This window comes from Microtus ochrogaster, unplaced genomic scaffold (assembly GCF_000317375.1).
Source record: "Microtus ochrogaster isolate Prairie Vole_2 unplaced genomic scaffold, MicOch1.0 UNK1, whole genome shotgun sequence".
In the NCBI taxonomy this organism is placed as follows: Eukaryota; Metazoa; Chordata; class Mammalia; order Rodentia; family Cricetidae; genus Microtus; species Microtus ochrogaster.
The window spans coordinates 11,397,720-11,421,711 of record NW_004949099.1 but is presented as its reverse complement, the minus strand read 5'-3'; the positions used below and the strand labels follow the sequence as shown (position 1 = coordinate 11,421,711).

General features: G+C 44.2%; 1 protein-coding gene across 1 annotated transcript; it reads right to left on the bottom strand.

Annotated features, from left to right (window-relative positions):
• Arl6ip5 (ADP ribosylation factor like GTPase 6 interacting protein 5) lies at positions 1-22,044 on the bottom strand. The gene is made up of 3 exons (XM_005364927.1): positions 21,753-22,044; positions 4,261-4,478; positions 1-974 (listed from the first exon to the last, which is right to left on the bottom strand). Exons 1-3 carry the CDS (start codon positions 21,926-21,928, stop codon positions 802-804), a joined length of 567 nt encoding a protein of 188 aa, XP_005364984.1. The 5' UTR covers positions 21,929-22,044; the 3' UTR covers positions 1-801.
• Positions 22,045-23,992: the final 1,948 nt, after the last annotated feature.

Genomic DNA, 23,992 nt, shown 5'->3' with positions numbered 1-23,992 from the left:
AAATATTATCTTGAACACCTTTTATTCATTGTAGTAACAAACGTGTCATATAAACAACTCAAGTTTGGTTTTACGTATTTATTTTTTTAACAAGTCAAGAATAATGGAAGCCACAGAGCTGTAACTACCCTTCCACCCCCACCCCAAGAGGATGACATTTAGTTTGCAAGAAATACCTTCCGGTGAAAGCGTATTGCTACCCTTTTAAAAAGTTTACAAAAATTTAACAAAACATTATCCTAAACAGCTAACTTCATATTCATAAACAAAATATAAACAACTGGCTGATCCAGTTTCCACCGCACATCAAACAGGCCCCAAAGGGATAGAGATCACCTCTAAGACAAGAAAGATAATACGGCTATTCTAACATACCCAACACATCATAGCCGTAGGGGATTTTGGAGGGGATGTCAGACAGGGTGAGAAACAGACGGACACACGGCATCTTCTACTGTGACTAACTTTTCACTTATTCAGTATTGTCTCCAGATGCTACAATGGCTGTTCCCCTACAATAGAATAGTACCATTGCTGTCCAACCTGCAATTATCTTTCAAAAACACACTGGAAGCTTCAGACATAACGGGACAGTGGGTCTGTATTTTTGTGGTTTCCGAGGCCCTTCCTTGGGTCATAGTGGAGATCTTAACAGGTGGGCGTGTGCATGCATGATGCCGTGGAGAGTTGGATGGTAAGACGTGCACCTTCTGTTTCAAAACCACAGACAGAAAATGGGTCTGAGCAAGGGAAAAGTGCAACTGGATTCCTGCTGCCGGCCCAGTCACCAGGCTGGAGGGTTTACTCCCGAGCTTTGCTGATGTAGTCAGCGAATTTGGTGATGCTCTCTTCCTGCTGTTCCAAGGCATCCAGGATAATGCCCATTGGCGTCTTTTTCAAACCTATTCCCTCCATTTTATTTTCCAGCTTGTTCTTGAGGTTTCGAAGTCTCAGGGATGCGTGGATGAACATCACTGAAAAAAATGACAGCATCAAAGAGAGAATTCCCCTTACATTTTTTTTTTTTGGTTTTTAATTATGTAAAAAAAAATAAAACTACTGTTGTTTTTGTGGTTATGTGGTTATGGCTGTGCCTATGGGTTTATGCATATGAGTGCAGGTGCCTGCAGAGGTCAAAGGCATCAACCTATCTATCATCTATCTATCTATCTATCTATCTATCTATCTATCTATCTATCTATCTATCTTCCTACCTATCTAGCACCTCGCTCAAGAAACTGTGGAAGTAAAAGGCCAACTCCTTCTACCATATGGGTGTGGAGAACCAAACTCAGGCCCTCTACACTCTTGGCACTGAGCCATTTCTCCCACCCAAGAGTGCCCCTTTCGTGTCAACATAGGACCCCTCCTCACTCCTCACACAAATAGTAAACTGTTTCTTTCAGCTGTCAGGTTTGCTTGCCTTACTGATCCAGGCTTTCAGAAGGTTACCCAGACTTCATGTAAAGCTACTTGTCAAGCCACAAGCATTGCTTTGTGTGTAAAAGAAAACATGGTTGTCCCTTAGAAGACCCCTGATCTGGTAGCCACAGTCTTTCCTCCCCACTGAAACCCACACCTCACAAATGTTACTTAAATAACATGAGCTTCACCATAACTGTCTGCCGACACGATTCCAACCTGAACACGATTCCACTTTCCCAAAGTTTCCCAGGAAGGACTTTTTTTGCATTCTGGTTTTATCTGTATATTGTTCCCTGAATGCCAGAATCCAGGTAAACCCCACTTTAAGGTGCCTCCAAAGAGGCATGCTTTCTAAAATATCCTCAAGAATGACCTGACATTGTTTACTATGAAACGGATGCCACGGACCTTCCTTGTGGATCTCTTGTCTCAGCACTTTAAAGGGAACGGACTAGAGAATCACTATTTTAAGACACACTCTGTGATCTGATAGTCATTTTTCCATGCACGTACAAAGCACCCGAAGAGCTGCTAAACAGGGCCAGGGAGTTGATTAGGTGGCTCAGCGGGTAAAGGTGCCTGCCTCCAAGCCTGCTGAACTGAGTTTGATCCCCAGGAATTGCATAGTGGAAGGAGTTGTCCTCTTATGTCCATAGTTTCTTAAGAAAGATAGGTAGAGGGTGGATGGATAGATAGATAGATAGATAGATAGATAGATAGATAGATAGATAGATAGATAGATGATAGATAGATTGAGAGATGGATGGATAGACAGACAGACAGACAGACAGACAGATAGATAGATAGATAGATTGATGCAAATTTTAAAAATTAAAAAAAAAAAGACCAGGAAAATGACTCAAGGGACCAGGTGAGAGCACTGGAGTTGGGTCTTTAGGACCCATATAAAAACTAGGTAGGTACAGCAGTCAGCCTGCAGCCCCAGCACTAAGAAGGCAGAAACAGAGGATGGGGACAAAATAGCTTGATAGAGTAGGCAACTGTGTCACAAGGGCGAGGAGAGCAAAGAAGGAAGCCTCCTGATGTCAGCTCTGGGCCTATCTGCTCATCCTTCCACCCAGGGAAACACAAGGATGCACATGCATACACACATGCCCTGCATAATAAATACAGAAATAAAAAGAACCGACTCTAGGCAATCCCCACACTACACTCTGCACAATTCAGGGGAAGACTAGAGGTTCCTAGCCAATTCTGGCCTTTAGAGACACAAGTGACCCACAGAACCAGGCTCCCCAAAGGATATGGCTCAGAAAAATGTATTTTTAAAAAGTGTCTGGACAGATGATCCTCATATATCTGAGTTTGGGAGTAATTGATATTAATTTCCATGTCCCAGAGATGGGTGAATGCAGCTTACTTGGGATAACTAACCACACCCTATGATTCTGGAAAGAGAAACTGAGGCTCCCGACTTTATATTTCATTACTCTGGCTGTCTCAGGCTTGTAGGCAGAAAGGGTACTATAGTTAACAAGCAGTGTGTTTAAGTGGAATTATTCTAGCACTAACTTCCAGTATAATAAGGAAAATCTGGGGAAATTTCCCCAAAGTTTGAATTTACTGATTGAAATAGTTTGTGCTGTGGAATACTAATTTAAGATGTGTTACATTCATTTAAGCTGTGGAACATTTGTTTGATGATGCAAAGGTGTGCTGCATTCTTTTATGTTGCTGTTGTTTAACTCTGTAAAGCTGTGTTACTTTGCCTGCCTAAAACACCTGATTGGTCTAATAAATAACGGATTAGCCAATAGGTAAGCAGGAGAGAGAAATAGGTGGGGCTGGAATACAGAGAGAATAAACAGGAGAAATTTAGAGAGGGGGTAGGAACAAGAAAAGGAGGAGAGGAGGATGCCAGAGGCCAGCCCTACAACCACACAGCCAGCCATGGATTAAGAAGGAAAGAGAGATTATAGAATAAAGAAAGGTAAAACGCCCAGAGGTAAAATGTAGTTAGTGGGAAACAGAATAAATTAAGTTAGAAAAGCTGGCTAGAAACAAGTCAAGCTAAGGCCGGGCATTTATAAGCAAGAATAAGTCTCCATCTATTTATTTGGGAGATAGGTGGCAGGTCCCCATAAAGAAAAAAGAAAAACCAATTACAAGTGTGTCTAACAAAGTATAGGATTCATTTGCAAATAGTCTGAGCTTGATCTGACAAGATCGCACATGATTTTATTTACTAGAACAGATGCACAGGAGAAACATTTCAAATGCAAAGGGACATTTTCTTGCTGCCAACTACACCAGAATTTCGGCCAGATTTGTGCTGCTGAGATCTGAATTGGATCTTTGTTTCATTTCATACTGTTTGAGGTCTTAGAAAATAAGCTATTTAGAAAATATATAGTTCACCAGAATCATAGTATTTAGTGTTTATATTGTGGTCCAGTTATTTTTTTCAGACATATATTTTTTCATTATGAATGTGTGTGTGTGTGTGTGTGAGTATTTGTAGGTATGTATGCATACCACATGCATGCCTAGTGCCTGCAGAGATCAGGAGAAGGTCTCAGATCCCCTGCAACTGGAATTATGAATAGTTGTGAGCCATCATGCAGATACCACACTGTACCAGCTCTTGTCACGTGATTAGGATTTGTATTTGTTTTCTTTATTGATGTCTCTCTGTAAGAGCAGTGGACACATTGCAAGTGCCCACATGTACTTGTGGAAACAAGCAGCTACTAGGCTTTTGTGTGCTTTTTGGAATGTTCTGATATTGTATTAGATATACCAAGAGGTTATTGGCCAAGTCTGCCTACACTTATTTTAATGAAGTGTGAAAAAGAAAAAAATGGGTTTACTTACATAACAATGGAAAAGTGATGCCAAACACAAAGACCATGACACCACCAAACATGGATATGAGGAAGTAGCTGGCCAACATGACCACCATCACGAAGGTTGTGGGGTACTGCTTCTTCATTCGGCGGAGGATGTCTTTATTGTGTGCTGCCCACACGAACCCTGTGAATACCAGCACCACAATGATTCCTCCAAGGATCATGTTGAAGGGGCTCAGAAACCTGGGATGTGGGGACAAAGAAAGATCGACTCAGTAGCAGGTACAGCATGAGGAGAGGAGAGAAGAGGAGTGAAACTCATGAGTACTGACTAAGTACTTCGTCAACACCAGAACTTTAAAGCCCTTAACCTATGAAGTAGAGAGGACTGATTGGTTCTAAATAGAGAAACAGCCTTAGTGGTCAGAAAATGGTAACACGTATAGCCGGGTATATTGACCCACACAATCCTAGTACTCAAGAGGCTGAGGCAGGAGGATCTCAAGTTCAGGGCTAGCTTCAGTCACACAACAATACTCTGTCTCAAAATAAACAAGACAACAACAACAAAACCCAAAATAGAAGGTAAAAAAAAGAGGAGGGAAGAAGAGATGATCACCAGCAGCAACAAAGAAAAGGATGGAGCAAAGACATGAAGATCACCACAGGCAGCCCGATGCCTACCAGACTTGACAGCGTAGCTTCCTAGTGCCCCACAATTTGAAGACCACACCTTCTTATAGATGTGCTGTGTTTAGCTTTCATACATCCTGGGTACTACCTACCACACACCAATTGTTTTGTTGTTTCTATTTGTTTTTTAGGAGTAAGTAGTTCAGCCTTAATAGGAATGATGGAGGAATGAACTTATCTATTCACAATGGATAAACATAGAGTAGAGGTTATACAATGGCCTCCATGAGCGAGCACCCTGTCTACAGTCATTTCTGTTTGGACTCTACAGAGTTTATTAGACTGTTTATTTGAATCCTTATAAAAAAAAACAAATAAATAAAACAACAACAAAACAGTGCACAAAGCACACGGTAACTTGCTTCTCCTGGAATAAGAGAATCCAACCACCCTGGACCCACCTTGTACTGTTCAACCCAGCAGCTGGAAGGCTTCTTCCTTGAGGTTGAACAAAAGCTTTCTATGGAGCTCCAGTCTTGCCTCGACAAGGAAGCCTAAAGAAGCTGCCACTAGCCTTTGTTTTTCTAACACATGATCCAAATCTCTGCCTGACACAATCTAATCATTCTCTTCCACAGAAACATTAGTGTCTATGATTTCTTTTTTTAAAAAAAAATTATTTATTATTTATTTATTAATTATGTATACAGTATTCTGTCTGCTTGTATGCCTGCAGGCCAGAAGAGGGCACCAGACCTCATTACAGATGGATGTGAGCCACCATGTGGTTGCTGGGAATTGAACTCAGGACCTTTGGAAGAACAGGCAATGCTCTTAACCACTGAGCCATCTCTGCAGCTCAGTGTCTATGATTTCTGACACAAAAAGTCCTCAACTGATCGTTCCAGAGGCCCTAAGTATCCTCAACATAGGTTGTCAACTCAGAATTTCAAATGTAGAGCCTCTAAATTCACTGGTCTATGAGACAAAGATCTTCATCGTGGAACAGCCGTCACTGACTCTGGATAATACAGAAAACACTGTGGAGAAGAAGTAATTTACCACAAGAATTTTGTAAATGAAAAGAACCCAGCACGTAGTTTTCTACCTTCCTGCCCTTTGTTTTAGAGACAGAGTCTCACTCTGCAGCCTGATATCGTGGTCTGAATGAGAAAGGCTCCCACAGGCTCACGTGTTGGAACACTTGGTTCCTAATTGTTGGAACTGACTGGGAAGGATGCAGACGTATGATCGTGCTGGAGGAGGTATGTCAGTAAGCTGTGGGATTTGGGATTTCAAACGGCTCCTGCCATTCCTAGTGTGCCCCCTCTGCTTTCTGTTTGCCAAACCAAATATGAGCTCTTAGCGGTTCTTCCTGCCATGGCTTCGCTTTGCCACCATGAAGTGTACTACTCTGGAACTATAAGTCCAATTAAATAATTTCTTTTGTAAGTTGCCTTCATCATGGTGTTTTATCACAGTTGTAGAAAAGCAACTAAGACACCCAGGCTGACCTCAAACCCATGGTCCTCCTGCCTCAGCCTCCCAAGTACTGTGATTAGAGATGTGTGCCACTGATTCCAACTGAAAATCCCATTACAGTTAGCTCTGATTTTGCCCACTGAACCACAAACTATTTTGAGTAGAAAGTGAAATTTTCTTATCCTTGCTGTCAGGATACTGGAATTAATGTGAAACTGCTTTTGAAAAAGCTAAAGCTTTTCACTTAAAAAAAAAAAAGCAAGCAATTGCTGAGTGTGCTAGTGCACACCTTTAATCCCAGCACTCGGGAGGCAGCAGCAGGTGTATCTCTGTGAATTCGAGGCCAGCCTGGTCTACAATGTCGGTTCCAGGCTAGCCAGGACTACATAGTGAGATCCGGCCTTTCAAACAAAAGAGAGAGGCAATGGGGGAAGTGAACAAGAAGAGAATTAAACAATGCTAAGAGTGTGTGATGTAGTTTAAACATAGCCTATAACGCTTGTCAATGCTGTCCTGGGACCAACTGCTGTCCTGGGCCAGTCCCACCTCAGAGCAAGGCTGCTTTAACCTCTGTTGCCTCCAAGCAGGACTGTTACCTTCTCAGGAAAGGTGAAGCACAACAAGCCCTAGCTACAGAATTTGGATGCCAGTTTTGGAAAATGCTCATGCTGGGCCCCTTCTGACTCAGGGCATGATCATTACTGCCTCAAGGCCAGCTGCTCCTGGCCACAATAAGCTCCAACCCCCACTATTCCAGGACACTGTGACATTGAAACGCTGCCTGACTGCCCGCAGAGGAATTCCCCCTCCAGCATAAAAAGCAGTCCCTCCAAAAGGCTGTGTGCAGATGGACTCTCTACTGCCTTGCCCTCTGTGGATGTACCACGTGTATCTAATGAACTGTGCTTCTTCTTTTGTCTTCAGAGGATCTGTTCCCACCAGTGCCATTTCTGGTAGGACAATAACAGTTGCATATTTCACTCAAAGTCCTTGAAAACACTGAGACCCTCCAAGCTTTATGAGTGTTCAGCAAAAATTTTACCAACTGAGCCATGACCCCAGATCTTTCTATGTACACATGTGTGCTATTGGGGATTAAAGTCAGGGCATGGTAGGCAAATATTCTGCCATTAAGCTATATCCTCACACTGTTGGTTTTGTTATCTTGTTTGGTTGGGTTTTTTTGTGTGTGTGTGGGGGGGGGGGATTTCACCATCTCACCATGTTGCCCAGGCTAGCCTTGAACTCCATCTTCCTACCTTTGCTTCCCCAGTAGCTGGGATTACAGATCTGTACTACCAGGTCTATCTTATCATTTGCATATTATTTTCTAATCAAAAATAAAATAACTATTCACACAAAAAAAGAAAATTGAAAATCAGCAGCTTCTCAGTTCACAATTTGGGCTTAGCACTCTCTAAGCATCTAAGAGTGTTACTGGGACTTGAGTTCGTACATCACCTTGAGGTTTTTCCTTCTTTACCACAACCTTGTCTTCCTATTGTTCGTACTCTGTGTGCCAGTTTGTACCATCTGACCTCCTCCAAGCTCTCAACACTCAGCTCACAGGCGGTTCTGTCTTGCTTGAACTCCCCCTCTCCCTCCCAGTTCCAAGTCACCTAGAGTGACTCAGCCTCTGTATTAGTATTTTAGTTTATATTTTCATCTGGGTTATTGTCTCCTGATGCAACTTCAGATTTGATTTTTTTGTTTGCTGTTGGAGACAGGGTCTCATATAGCACAGGTTAACTGAAGCTCTCTGTGTAGCTGAGGATGACCTTCAGTCCCAGATCCTCCCAAGAGGTGTGTGTGATTAAGAGTACACGACACCATACCCCAATACCTAATCTGAGAAAGTCAAAAGTTTTACAGGCCACAAGAAAGCAGAATCAGGTAATGCAAAAAGTATATCCTCTCGTACAAGCCTTAGAGAACCTTGCATCAGAGGCCTACGAACTTTCACAGACGACCAAAATCTCATTCCTAGTACCAAAAGAGAGAAAGTCTAAGAGAAATTAGACCAAAGGACTTCAGTAGTCATGGTGGGTAGGGGCTTCATGGGTTCTCTCTCTCTCTCTCTCTTTCTTCCTCTCATTCTCTTCCTTTCTTCCTTCTTTTGTGTGTATGTATTTTTGTGACAGACTCTTGCTACATAGCCTAGCTGGCCTTGAATTCATGGCAATCCTGCTGCCTCGGCCTTCCAAGTGATGGGATTGCAGGTATGAGCCACCAAGCCTACCATTTGTTTTTCTATGTCTCAATTACCTTCTGCTACTTAGAGAACTAACAATACCTGACATTTCAGAAAAGGAAACACAGACCCTCACAAAGCCATCCTTTTCATCTAGGACCCGCTCAAGTGTTTCTGGGCTGCAAAACAAAGACCAAAATTAACAGAAAGAACTAGAATGGAGGGTCAGGAAATGGCATGCTTGATGCACAAGCTGAGGAAACGAGCTTGGCCCCAGTAACCACACACACACACACAAAAGCCAGTTGTGGAGGTGCGCACTTGTGATACCAGAAAGGGGGAGGTAGATGCAGGCAGATCCCTGGGTCTCATTGACCTTCCCAGCGCTCAGGGAGAGACCTTGTCTCAAAAACAAGGTGAGCGGTGGGGAGAGAGACTAGGATGAAAGGCTGAAAACTGAAGAAAACTCTCGCAGACTAAACTGCAAAGGGGAGCTGGGCAGTCTGCAGCAAAGTATCAAAGATTCTTCTAGAACACTCACTGAAATAATAATTTACGGGGCATACAATAAAATTTCCATAAAGTTTTTTTTTTCTATTTTTACTTTCGACAAGTAAAGCAGATCTCTAAACCGAATATGTAAATAAAGCCTGGGATGAAAAGGAATGAAAAACCCAGAGCCAATTCAAATCATTCCCCATTTGCTCTTCACCTGTTCCTGTAGCTCTGGCTCAAGGGAAAAGAAGCAAGGGCTCCTATAGAACTGGTTTTAGCTGGTTTTAGCTTGCAACATGCCCAGCCACAAACTATAATTAGAAAGCAGCTCAGCTCCAAGCTGAAGGGGGAAAAAAAAGAACAAAGTTCTTGGGAGAAGAAATGATTTTCTCCCATATTCTGAGTACATGCAATTACGTTCTGAAAATCAGTAAAATCTGTGCCATGGAGATGCCCAGGTAGCCACTTATACTTGTAACAAAATGACACACAGACACACATGAAGCACACACACACACACACAGACACCACACAAACTAACCACATTTTCTGATGAGCGTAAGAATCTGGGAAGCTGTTGTTGTCTGACATGCCAGTGGTCGGCCTGTTAGTCACACCAGTCAAGAAAAAATCCAGGAGCTTTTTTTAAAGAGTGGTTTCAATAAACATGATACTCATCTTTCAGGAGGCTCTGCTGGGTGTGGGCTTATTAGTGCTTAGCCATGAATAACAAGCAGGGAGGAAAAGAGAAAGTTCTGGAAGGTGATGGAGGAGTGGGGGGGAGACATAACATTTGAGATACTGTTCTTTGTAGAACACACCCTAATTATTCAAGTTAAAACTATTAAATAGGCTTGCGATTTTGAGCTAAATTATGCATATAAATTACCCCATTCTACTAATTAACAAACCTCCTGTAGTGGGGTTGTTCTTGGTTGTAAAAACCTTCAGAATGCCACTGCGACTTTTTTTTCCCCCTCTTATTTTATTTTATTTTTCTCTGTATGGTGTCTCTTTTTTTTAAAAATTTATTTATTTATTGAGGATTTCTGCCTCCTCCCCGCCACCGCCTCCCATTTCCCTCCCCCTCCCCCGATTACGTCCCTCTCCCTCATCAGCTTGAAGAGCCATCAGATACCACTGCGACTTTCTAAAGCCGCCTCGAAGACCGAATCAATGCGATCCTGCTCTGCAGTATGAGACAAAGCTGTGGTCTAAAGAACTGAAAAGGAATAACCACGGCATCTGGGGAGGAAGAACTGTAGGGGTGGGGTCCACAACACAACCATCCGGTGCGGTTAAGCACCTTAGTGCAGTCAAGGACTTAACCCCTCCACTCTAAGATGCTTTATGCTTCCGCTTGAAGTCAACAACTAAGGTAACCCTCCACAAGGCTATTCCTCTCTGAGAGAAGGCGGCAGAGGGGTAGCTCAGTGGGTCGGCCCTTGCCTGGTGTGTGTACGTGGAGGGGAAAGGGAGAGAGGTCCGAAGGAAAGTGGCTTTGTGGGAACTATGCCCCAGACCTGCCGCTGTGACTCGGCTGACCGGATCTGCAGAGTCAGCATAACCTGCGGGAAGGAGGAAAAATTCTACCCTATCAGTGTTCTAGAGCTAGGAGGGTCTTGAAAACTCCCGCAGTTCACAACGAAGCCAACTAAGGACTAAAGGCAGTTTGTGAATGTGTTCAGGGCCACCAACTGCAGAGCTGCCACTGAAATTAACTAAAGGAGAGGGTTCAGAGCAGCAGAAGGAACATTTGGTAAATTCTGTCACACCAAGCAGAACCCACAAGGCAGAAACAGCCTCGCGCCTGACTTCTAACTTAGAAGCTGCGTTTGAAGAGTAGTCCCAATGCAAATTGTGCAACCACTTTGGAAATCAGTGTGGCGGTTCTCAGAAAACTGGGAATCAACCTACCTCAGGATCGAGCAATTCCACTCTTGGGAATATATCCAAAAGATGCTCAATCATACTACAAGAGCATTTGTTCAACTATGTTCATAGCAGCATTATTTGTAATAGCCAGAACCTGGAAAGAACCTGGATGCCCCTCAACTGAAGAATGGATAAAGAAAGTGTGGCACACCTATACATTAAAATACTACTCAGCAGTAAAAGAAAATAATGACATCTTGAATTTTGCATGCAAATGGACGGAATTAGAAAACATCATCCTAAGTGAGGTAACTCAGACCCCCAAAACTGAATATGAACCTTCATCCAACAACAGATGGGGAACAGAGGCAATGACCCACATCAAAGCACTGGACTGAACTCCCAAGATCCAGTTGAAGAGTGGAGGGAGTGAGAGTATGAGCAAGGAATTCAAGACCATGAAGGAGTCATCATGAGACAGTTTGCTTGAGCTAATGGGAGCTCACCAACTCCCACTGGACTGGGAGTGAATGAGCGTGGGAACAACTAAGCCCCTTTGAAGGGGGTGGACAGCTGGGGCAGACTGAGGGGCCACTGATAGTGACACTGGGATTTGTCTCTACTTGCATATACCGGCTTCATGGGATCCTGTTCTCTTTGGATGTAAACTTTGCTCAACCTAGACATAGTAGGGAGGGCCTTGGACTTTCCACAGGGTGGGGTGCATGGCACTCCCTTAGGGTTGGAGGGGTGGAGGGAGGGTCTGTGGAGGGAGAGGGAGGGGACTGTCAGGAGGGGGGGGAGGGAGGGAGAATTTGGATTGGTACTTTTTTTTAAGTAATAAAAAAAAAAAAGGAAAAGAATGAAGAGCAGTCCCAGAGGAACCTGACTCACAGGGAAGAGGAGCAGAGGGGCTGTGTACTCACAGGGTACTTCTCTGAGAAGCTGAGGTTTTCCTGTGGCTCGTGGCAGTTGGGAATATACCCATCCGCTTTCTTCTCATGGCCTTTATAGAACCAGCACTCTTGACCTCTTCTACATGGCCTAGCTGCCTCTGGAGACCAGACTACTGCACATCGTTGTACCAGGAATGGAAACCTGGGACAGGGAGCATGGCTATAGCGTGAGGTCCATGCTCTGGTCACCAACCTCAGCATTTGGCTTAGGCTGCATCTACTAGGGAGCACCTTTGGTACATGACATGCAGCTGTCCTCCCTGCCAGCTACCTGATGCCACGTGCTGACTCTGCACTTATGCCCAGACTTCCGGCGGTTGCTGGAGCTCACTCTGCTTCCTGGGCAGCCACAGGCCTGTGTGGGAGCTGTTCTTTCGGCCTGGTTCACTCCAGCCTTCTTTAAGCTCAGTTCAATTGCCTTTTCTCAGCCTCTGCCAACATCACACAGCCCCGTATGCCTCTTTCCGCTGTGCTCACCACAGTGGTAGCTTTACATCTGGGCGGGTGAGGACCGAATACATAGAGAGCCCCACAAGGAACGGAGATGTCACACTTTTGGCCCCAGCACCTAGCATTTGATAAATGTGTCAATGAAAGAAAAAAAGTAAGACACTTGCGCATTTTCATACCATTTCATTACGTTCAGTGTATTTCTGTAGCCGTTGATTAAATTAAGGAGCATGAGATTAACATAGACAAGACACTATTGTTCCTATTGTATACTAGATAGCACAGGGGATAGTTCTGGCCTTTGTTTCTGTGCAGAGCTTGTTAAAGGGACAAGTGAGGAAAGCACCACTGGGGAAAATTCATGCCCCTACATGTCGGGAGAACGGACAAGGAAGAAAGGCAGTGGGCTGTCTGAGCCCCTGCAGACTGTGTGGCCAGCACAGGCTGAAGTACAGCAGGGACAAAGAAGGGAGAGTAATACACTGCTGACCTCTCCTTTGAGGGTCCGTTCTGCTTCCTGTCGTCACCCACCCAAAAGTGCTCGGTGGTTGTTTTGGTTACCCAACATGGCTTCTGTCCTGGCAAGAACTATTTTTATTTTTTCTTCTTTATTTTAAAAATTATATTTATATATTTAGCGTGTACATTCACCATGGTACTGAGGTGGAGGTCAGGAGACAACATTCGGGAGTCAGTTCTCCCCTCCCACCCAGATATCCAATTTAGGCTAGGAGATTTGTCTGCAAGTGCCACTACCACTGAGCCAGCATGCAAGAAATATATATATATATATATATATATATATATATATATATATATATGAATGACTGTAAAATGTAACTATGGGCTTTATGAGACACAAATTAGTTCTCAGTATATGTGACCATCATCTCCTGGATCACCAGGTAAAGGAGACTTCAAAAAGTTCAGGCGGAACAAAGGAAAGTTTAGGTGGCATGGGATCCAGTCTGTTTTGTCACAGAAGGTCAAAGTGACAAAACCTTGGGACTTCCCCTCCTGGCTAAATTAGCAAGGCCCACAGAATTCACTGTATCCTGTGAACTTTGCACCATTGAACTGGGCACTTTCCATGAAGTTGGCATCTCGGTGTATTCCTAGCCAGACATACTTTGCTAGCCTCTTGTGGCTTGTTTGGCATTTACTAAGCTACTTACTTATTTATTAGTATATGTATTATTTATGTGTATGCATTTTTGTGTGCACGTGAATGCATACATGGAGGTCAAAGGTTGACATTAAGTGTCTTCCTCCATTGCGCTCTCTCTCTCTCTCTCTCTCTCTCTCTCTCTCTCTCTGTTTTGTTTCATTTCTTTCAACACAGGGAACCTAAAACCCTATCTATTTACAGTAAATGGCTGCTGAATGGGAGCCAAACTGCAGGCTTTATCTCTGCTCAGAAGCTGCAAAATATCACCTGAACAGAGGCTGCATCCAGGGTAAGCCTTCTAATGATGAATGATAAAGGATAAAGCTCACCTGCCCCAAAGGAAAATAATATAATACAATATGATCTAAAACGATACAATCCCAACATTGTCCAGAGTTCTGCAGGCCTAAATTGATTCACAGCTCCAACGCCTGAGAGACGGGGCTGGGAATCCAGACTACACGCATTATTTCACTTTACCTAGGAATCTTGTAAACCTTTCTCTAGTAAAAGGAAACTAAAACGCCAACCAGTTGACAGAGACAGGGTGGGAGATGAATTCTTTTAATAAAAAAAACACGAGATGGTGGCAGAAGCCAGGAAGCACATATCATATACATGATATCAAGGACATTTAATAACAGGTCATTTTGCCTGCAGGGGACAGAAGCCATGGCCCTGTGCACGCAAAGCTTGCTCTCCCTCTGAGCTACACCCTCCATTCAGATGAAGGATCTTTAGGTTAAACATCTAAATGCTGACAGATCTCTTAAAGGTCTGCACACAGAAAATACTCAAGACTCATGGGAAGAAAACTCCGCCCACCCGCACTGTTTTCCTGGGAAGGAGTGTACTTAAAGAAGCACGGTGGGGTGGGGCGGGTAGGATCTGGGAGGATCGGGCCAGGTGGGGATGCTGTATGCCTCGATGTATCCTCAAGGGGTGCAGCTAGACACCCAGTTTAATATTTGTTCAACGATAAGTGGTGTGAGCTTGAGTGAATATTATCAGAACGCAATAACCCTGTAATAACCCTCGCCCCATCCACATACTAGTGTTTCCCTTGGGAAAGACATGTGCCTATATAGTTGTGTCTGCCTTCCTTCCTTCCTTCCTTCCTTCCTTCCTTCCTTCCTTCCTTCCTTCCTTCCTTCCTCCCTTCCTCCCTTCCTCCCTTTCTCCTCTCCCCTCCCTCCCCCTCCCCTCCCCTTCCCTTTCTCTCTTTCTCTCTCTCTTTCTGTTTCTTCTCTGTGTAGCCCTGGCTGACTTGGAACTCACTCTGTAGATCAGGCTGGCCTCAAACTCAGAGATCCCCCTGCCTCTGCCTCCCGAGTGCAGAAATTAAAAGTGTGCACCACCACTGTTGTAGCTGTATATTTCTGGAGGCTTGGTTGTCTTGTATAAAAATTAATTCTGACCTTTTCAGCATTGTCTTACCACCCCTCTAGACCTTAAACTCTGTAAAGGAATCATAACCCCCTACTGCTAAATGCTTCCCGCTCTGTGGAGTGAATGAATGAATGACCCCACAAGAATCTCATCATAAAACTGCTGACTCTCACTAATTGGTTTTGTCAAATCATTTACTTTTATTTTATGCACATTGGTGTTTTGCCTGCATGTATGTCTTTGTGAGGAGGTCAGATCTTGGAGTTACAGACAGTTGTTAGCCGCCATATGGGGTGCTTGGAATTGAACTCAGGTCCTCTAGAAGAGCAGTCAGTGCTCTTAACCACTGAGCCATCTCTCCAGGTCCAAAATCTGACTAATCTTAAAGCATAAACAGACTGCCATTTATTTGACTTGCAAACGACTATGAAAAGAATTGCTATTAGTTTCCATTTCATATCATTCTTAGCATTACTTGCACAAGTAGTATAAAAATGGTTTTAAAAAAAATCAGCAAACAAACCTGCCAGCATAAACTCACAATACACACAGGGCCAGTGAACAGGTGAAATGGGGACAGGCTTGTGAAAGGCTCACGGATAAACGGCAACAGACAGTCTGAAAAAATTCCTGTCTTTGGTTTTACGGTCTGCCTTTCACAATTAAACAAAGCAAAAGAACAACAACCCGAAGATGACCAGGTTTACCTCTTCAAAGTCAGGGGAAAGGACAGTAGCTGAAAGGGAGCAAGAACTTAAAAAATGCACGCCAAGGGCTATTTAGAGGCCAGCAGTGGGAGGACCCAGATGTCAAGCCTTTTCTTCCCACAGATGTTTAAATATATCCCATGCAGGGCACCCAGGAATTTCTCAGCTCTTTCTTTCCTCACCAACTGGCAACCAGTTCTTTCTCCTTGCAGCATGTTAAAAGCACAAACAGCGTGAGCATTCTTAACACCAGATGCTGACAGCCATATGCCTTAGGCATGGACAGAGTCATACTTCTTTTGAAAAGAATGACCCTAATACTTTTTTTTTTCCAAATCTATAATTACTAGCCTTCTAGAAACTTCTTACCTGACCAGTCAGCATCATAAAGTAGCAGCTGTTGATCCCACCCTCTTTTAACACTCCCACAGGCCAAACCATCAGGTCACAGAGTGACTCCTGCCAAGAAAACCTAAGCTCATTCACCCAGCAGTGACACCACTCTGTGTTAAGGTGGGGGCGGGGAATGTGAGCAAGTGCCTTGCAAGCAAGAGGAAGCATTTATGAGTTGCAAATGCAGGGTGTGGTTGATTACTCTGAGGCCACGCCAGAAAATAGAAAACATGAGTTCTGATGTCAGGAAGGAATACAGGAAGTTAGCATAGCAGTAGAACCGTAATCGTCAAATGCTCAGTTAAATCTGATTAAGCGGGAACTTTAGCCAATTTACCATACGGTTTGATTGAAAAGCTATTTCACCTGCTAGTAATCGACCCAGCTACTATTAGAAATTTGGGTTTCAGTTAGCTGCATGACCTCAAACCTTCATACTTCCAAATGTGTGGTCGCTAGCTCTCATTCAGATTTGGGGTATACATATTGCAATCACTTGGGGAGTCAGAAGGGGAAAACCAACAGATTCCTGAATCTAGAAACAAACAAACAAACCAACCCAATACAAGTAGAATCTCTAAAAGTGACATTGGCATATGATATTTGAAGTTTTAAGTTCTGTCAGTGTTTCTATTGAGTTAGACTAGACAAAATTTTAATGTGCAGATGAAGCCTTTGAAACCCTTATTAAAATATTGAGCTAAGGGGTCAGAAATGGTCCAGAGGGTCTTCATTTCTGGTGAGCTCCCAGGTGCAAGTTTCTATTGCTCCTTGGCTCAGTGGCTGAATAGATTTTCCAGTTCATATCTGTAGGCACTCCACCAAGCACTCAGAAATCCTCACCCACAGATAGAGAACAGCACAGGCAGAACACTAAGGTTTCACGTGTAATTAACTGTTGCATGTGTTTTTTACTTTGAAAAAAAAAAAGCAAAGACTTCCGTGGTGCGTTTGAATGAGAGAGGCCCCTATAGGCTCAAATATTTGGGTGCTTAGCTACCAGGGAGTAGAAATCTTTGAAAGGATTAGAAGGATTTAGGGATGTGACCTTGTTATAGGAAGTATGTCAGTGGGGGTGGATTTTGACACCTCAAAGCCCATGCCAGGCCTAGTCTTTGTCTGTCCCTCCCTTCCCCTCTTCTGCAAGCCTGTGGGGTAGGGTGCAGCTCTCAGCTACTGCTCCAGCATACTGTGTGCTTTCCATGCCCCCACCATGATGATAATGGACTGACCCTCTGAAACTGCAAGCCAGCTCTCAATTAAACGTTTTCTTTTATAAGAGTTGCCTTGAAGTCAGGTGGTGGTGGTGAAAGCCTTTTAATCCTAGGCCTTGGGAGGCAGAGGCAGGCAGATCTCTATGAGTTTGAGGCCAACCCAGTCTACAAAGTGAATTCCAGGACAGCCATGGCTGGTACACAGAGAAGTCCTGTCTCAAAAACGTTAAAAAAAAAAAAAAGTTGCCTTGGTCAATGGTGTCTCTTCACAGCAATAGAACATTGGCTAAGACAACTTCAGTTGATGTGTGTGATGTAAACATAGGATCTTAATGCATTGATGGTTCCTGTGATGGACGGGAAGATAGCTTCTGGGCTTTTATCTTTGACATCTTTCTCTTCTTGTGTGTCCATGTATACACAAAAGACGTTTGGGTAACAGGAAAGCTACAAGGCCAGATGTGGGTTTCAGTTAACACCGGCAAGGAGAGACACTGTGGCAGGGTTTGTCCTATAGGGTGAAACCAAAGCTGAGTCTTGCAGAAGTGGGCAAAGAGATCAGGGCTGGACTTTGACCGTGGAAGTCACTAGTCTAAAGACGCTGCCTTTCTAAGCTGTCTGGTTGGTAACACTAACAGTGGTAAGAAAGGAGTAACGTTTCATTGTAGCGAAACTGAGAAAGCTGGCACTGTTCTCAAGGCAGTACCTGTATGAGACTGGTTAGTCCTCACAGCAGGCCCATGAGGTGGGCACTGTTATTACTGTCATTGTGTAGTTGGTGAAGATGAGCCAGTGTGGTCATGCAGCTAGTAGCTGGCAGTTGGGATTCCAACACACTTAATTTGGCATCTAACTACTAACTTAACACTACTCAAAGAGACAGACAAAAATAAAAAGCGTAAGAAGAGCTACAAGGCTGGGCGACGCACATCTGTGATCCTGACACTCCAGAGCGGGAGGATCTTGAGTTCCAAGTCAGTCAAGAGGTACACTGTGAGACCCTGTTTAAAACAAACAAACAACAAAAAAAAAATCCCAGAGAGGGCGGGAGGAGAGGTAGAGTGGGAGAAGGAGGGTGGAGAAAGGAGAGAGGAGGAAGAGGAAATGGAAGAAGAGAGAAAGAAAAGGAGGAAGAGGCAGGGAAAGGTAGGAGCGTACCCACTACATGGAAGACATAGACTGAGTAAAACCATGGTTTAAGGATGAAGACCAAACTTCCTCCTTCTTCTCCTTTTCTTTGGGGAAGTCTTGTTACCCAGCATCAAACTCACTATTTAACTCAGGCTAGCCTCAAACTCACTATCCTCCTGCCTCATCCTCTCTCTTACTGGGATTAAAAGCAAAACAAAAAACAAATAAACAAACAAAAAAAAATCATGCACCGCCATGCCTTGCTTGAAGACCTAACTTCTATCTCCAAGGCCTTCCTGAGCAGGACCCAGTCTGGACCTGTCTCTATCTTACTTCTCTTAATCTCCATCTTGGGCTAGTGCTTCCTAGTGTTCTGGAGCTGCATCACATCCTCCAATCTTCTCTCCCCTCATGCTGAAATCTGGAAAAGCCAGCCCTTGTCTGTCCTCAGCCAAGCAAACTTGAAACACTAGAGGACCTTAAGAGTCATCCATTGTCCCCAAGGGGACTCCTGGCCACAGGGATGGACTCACCGAACAATCTTCAGCCTAGGTAATGTGCCTTATTTGCACATTTCATTGTGAGAAACTATCACCCACTAGCAGAGGGTCCTGATAAGCAGCTTCCAGCAGTGTCCAGACCCACCCATCCACTGCAGCACCCAAAGACAACAGTGTTGTTTAGAATAGGGAATGTTCCAGAATCAGCCAAGCTCCCTGACCCCAAAGGTATTGAATTTCTTCCTCCTTTCAGGCACTATAATTCTAAACCTCCTGACTCCTAGGGAAGATTCCACAGTAGTTAAAGAGACAAGCCCAGGTCTGTGGTTATAAGTATGTCATTCAACTTCTCTGAGCATCTGGTTTAATAACAAAAATAATAATAGTTTAGCTATGGGGCCATATGACAGAATGCAAGAAAATACTTAAGAAAACTTAACACACAATACTTAGTCCTCAATGCATGTTTATTATTATTAATTATAAAGAAAATAAGAATTTGTGGGGAAAGCTAGAAAGTATTTAGAGATGCACAGAAAAAAGAAGGTTACAAGCCCAAATTTATGCTGGGATATAGAGAAAATTTTATATTTTACACACTAATGTTTTTGGGTTTTTGGAGACAGGGTTTCTCTGTGGCTTTGGAGCCTGTCCCGGAACTAGCCCTTGTAGACCAGGCTGGCCTCAAACTTACAGAGATCTGCCCACCTTTGCCCTGCGAGTGCTGGGATTAAAGGCGTGTGCCACCACCGCCCAGCATGCTCATGTTTTTGCATAGCTGTTGCAGAGTCTCATATTGTAGCCCTAGCTGGCCTGGACCTCATGGTTCAGTCTCTTGAGTGCTAGCTAGGTATGAACTACCATGCCTTGCCTGGCTTTTTGCTAATCTTTAACAACAACAATAACAAGTACTTTTCTCTTTCCCCTTCAAAGATGCCACTAACAATTGAGACTTCTGTGTGGAATGAGAAGGGTCAAGACGCCCGGACTGCCTGGGTTAGTAGTGACCTGAGATCATAATGAAAGACCCATATTTAGTTAAAGAGCTGACCATGAAAATTAAAATCTATGAAGACGACAAGGTGGCCAAGCCTGTGCTAGAGCCTGGGCACATACTGCCTTTGGGGGAGGGGTATTGTTTTCTTTGCATGTTTGATTGACCTATGTCAAAACTTTCTTTCTATTTAAGATAAGAAAATTCCTGCCTGGTGATCCCAGCACTTCGGGAGGCTGAGGCAAGTGGATCTCTGGGAGTTTGAGGTCAGCCTTGTCTACAGAACTAGTTCCAGGACAGCTAGGGCTATTACACAGAGAAACCTTATCTCGAAAAACAGAACAAAACAAAAATTAAAAAAAAAATAAAGAAGAAGAAAAATATAAGAAAAGGAAAATTCCCCAGTAAACTATATAACCACAAAAGAGGAAGAAAAGAAAATGAAAGTAAGTCAAGATAGGTAAACCCATTAGATTCATTATTAGTTATTTTATTTTAAAAATATTTTTCCATGCAGTTTTTTGCTAGGAAGAAGCACAGAGTTTGGGGCAGGCTTAGGAGCAACTGCCTCAGGCTTTCTTACTGACTAACGGTTCCTCAGCTGCCAGTTTAGTCAGAGTCCACCAGTGCCGGTGTCCTCTGCACACCAGGCCATCCCTAAAGTTGGCAGTTCCTTCGGTCACACACAGCAAGGATCCCACATGGAGCTTTGCTTTTGGGAACTGGCGCCCACTCTGAACCACGCCCAGGATGGGAAACCCTGCCAGTCTCCTCTGAGCTGTGCGAGTTTGCTCCTTTGGAGGCTCAGCAAATACCATGTGTCCCTGGGCTAGAGCTCAAGTCTGATTCATCTTGGTGTGCTCGGAACTTGGCACGGGGTCTGGTGCCCAGAGGTAGCTCAGTAAATAAAGCCAGCTAACCTCAGGCCAGCTTAAGCCACCACCTTCTCGCTCACCCCTTCCTATGTCCTCCAAGTGTGAGTCTCTCTTTTTCGTTTTATCTGGTAGCGTTGTCTCTCTTTGGGTTTGTTCTGAAAGAGAACCCTCAGACAAGAACTTCTTTTACGACACGCGAGTTCTTAGTAATGTCTTTTATTTAAATCCGGGTAAGAGATAATAAACAAGATGGTAAATATAACCACTTATATTGTAAAAGGTGAGAGAATCATTTCTAAAGGGTTAAACTACAAGGAAAGGCAGCTTCTAAAGAAACAGGTGCAGATATGTGTGTGTGCCCTCAAGACCACCTAGACCTTAGTTAACACACAGCAGTTCTTAACTATCAACCATTGAAAAGACTTTCAGAGACCTCAAGCTAAGGTGCAAAGCTAAATTGACCACATCTGCCAACTTCTAGGAAGAAAAACAAAAACAAACAAACAACAAAAACACTTGTCAGGGGCCTCATTTCCAGAGTCACCTCACAGGGGAAGATGCGCCACCAGGAGACTCGCACCCTCTGGAGCCTAAGCTCAGCTCTCCTGTACAGGGCGTTGCGGAAATTAGGCAGAGGAGTCACTTAAACACCGCCCAGGGTCCACACCCTGTCACTCCGGGCTTCTCTAGGCAGCCCCAGGACAAGGTTACAACACCACATATTTCTTATTTTTAAAACCACACAGCGTGCTACAAACATCTGACAGGCATCTGACCTCGGCACGGAGGCGGGGGAGGGGGTAACTTTTATAGCCCCAAGTTCTCAGCTCTCCCCTCATCTTGTCCCTCCCAGGGTCCTAGTCAAGTCTCAGCCTCTGGAGCAGAAAGAGAATGGGACCCCAGACAGATGCGGCCTCGCCTCGAGAACAAGTCTCCACTCGGCTACTTCCCGAGACCCAGGGCAGGCGCTCTGCGTGGACCTAGTCTTGCATCTCATGGTTTTGACCCCGGAGTCCCTGCGTCCCCACTTCGGACAGGTGTCCCGGGCGGGAGACCCCACTTACCCCACGACCGAAATCATCATGGCAGCCACCACCAGGTAGTTGGTCTGGTAATAAAGCAGATTGCTCACTACACGGTTGTTCCATTTGGAAATGTCCCTGAAGTCCGGCCGGGCGAAGCGATCAGAGCCCGGGAAGAAATCGTCCCAGGCACGGAGCGGGGCGAGAGCCACGTCCATGTTCCTCTCTTTCCAGTGCTTCGCCTCCGGAATCTGGAGGAGGCGGCAGCGACAACCTAGATGGGTGAAAGAGGACAGCGGCTCCTTTGGATTGGCCCTGAGGTTAGAGCACCGCAAGACCCAGGAAATTAGGTTCGGGCGGGTGGATTTGCCTGTCCGTGATTGGCTGGAAGTGCTTAGTGTCAGAAAGGGCCTTCTACTGAGCAAAGAACCAAAAGTAGAACAGAATACGGACAGAAAGTAACCAGAGGAAATCCCATGCCTGAAAGTGGTGTCAGTTCTCTCTCTGGCAGTTTGAATATAAACCATCTCTTTTTAGACGCCTTTTGTGAGTGGCCAACGTAGGACTGTGTGTTCTCTGCCTTGGAGGGGGAAAAAAAGACAGCTGTTCAGATGTCAATCTAAGTGGAATGGAATGGAATGGAAGACGACCTCAGAGCTACTCGAAGTCCAGTATTGCTAAGCTCTCCACATATGCATGCAATTCTCATGAGTCAGTTTGCATGAAATCAGGCTGGAAAAATGGGAGCAAGGGTTTGATTGAAATCAACAGCTGACTGTGGCTTCACCTTTTTCTTGACTCTCAGATAGACGACCGAATGGATACTGGATGACTTTCCTTTCAGCTGAGTGTGCTCTTAGCCTCAGAGCAAACAACTGCCTGCAGTGGTCCACGTTTCTGGGTAGAATCATGGATTCCACACCAAAAAACTTTCTTAGGTTTATTCCAATATTAAACCAATTTAACATTTACTTAAGAAAACAGTGTCTTTTTTAAAAAATTCTTTTAAAAATTATGGGCATGGATATGAACACATATGAATGGAATGCCCCTGGAGTTCAGGAAAGGCCACTGGACCCCCTGGAGTTGGAGTTAGAGGTGGTGTTAGCTACCCAGTGAGGGTGTTGGGAACTGAACTCAGGTATTCTGCAGGAACCCTATAGGACCTTAGGCCATCTCTCAGCCCAAGCACACACAGATCTTAATAGATAAGGAGACATTTTCATCCCACCCCAAAGCTATAATGGTGACCCCTGTTTTTCTTCAAAGGCTCATTTTTTTTGTCCCACTCTTCCTTGAAGGTAACGTATTTGATTAGGATAACTTCCTAATCCCCACCCCATTTAAAGTAAATAAGATCTCACTTTGTAGCCCTAGCTGGCCCCACACTCTCTATGTACACCAGGCTGGCCTTGAATTAACAAGAGGTCCTCCTGCATCAGTCACCCAAGTGCTGGGACTAAAGGTATGCACCATCACTCCAATAAACCCTTTATACCAACTACACGAGAACAAGGTATGGTCCTCTTCCTGTCCATTAGGACCCTCCCTAGATGCTTCAGCTCTTATATAAATCCTATAGTGTGTACACACAGACCCCGTGCTATAGTGTGTACACACAGACCCTGTGTTTTAGAGCACCTCCAGGTTATGATATCCAATGCCACCTGAGTAAGATGCAAATAACTGTGTTGAGTTGGTTAATAATGGCAAGGAAAAAGTCTGTACAATTTTCCTAAAAGATAAAACATAAAAAAACTATTTTGCCCAAGTGGTTGGTTTAATCTATGAATGGTAGTAGGTTGAAAGATAGATAGTGGCTATATTTTAGTTAGTTCCAGATAATGGCTATATTTTAGTTAGTGCCTAAGGTGGAAGCCAGACTTTTTAAAATTCTTCTCGCATACAATACATTCTGACCACAGCCTCCCTCCCTCCAGTCCTCTCAGCACTTCCCATACACATTACCCTCTCCCCCAGATCCACTCTTCCACTGTTTCCCTTCAGAAAAGAGCAGGATGCCCAGGGGATGAACCGAACATGGTATAGCAACATGCAATAGGACTGGGCACAAACCCTCATATCAAGACTAGAAAACACTATCATGAGTGAGGTAAGCCAGACCCAAAAAGAGGAACATGGGATGTACTCACTCATATTTGGTTTCTAACCATAAACAAAGGACATTGAGCCTATAATTAGTGTGGTCCTAGAGAAGCTAAATAAGGAGAACCCAAAGAAAAACATATAGGCATCCTCCTGAATATTAACCTTCATCAGGC

What these genes read in the sequence shown, in the direction of transcription:
- Arl6ip5 (XM_005364927.1), bottom strand. Translation starts at nt 21,928, where the DNA reads ATGGACGTGGCTCTCGCCCCGCTCCGTGCCTGGGACGATTTCTTCCCG. An exon ending in ATGATGATTTCGGTCGTGGG is followed by an intron (nt 4,479 to 21,752) that starts GTAAGTGGGGTC and finishes CCCACATCCCAG; the next exon opens with GTTTCTGAGCCCCTTCAACA. An exon ending in CATCACTTTTCCATTGTTAT is followed by an intron (nt 975 to 4,260) that starts GTAAGTAAACCC and finishes CATTTTTTTCAG; the next exon opens with TGATGTTCATCCACGCATCC.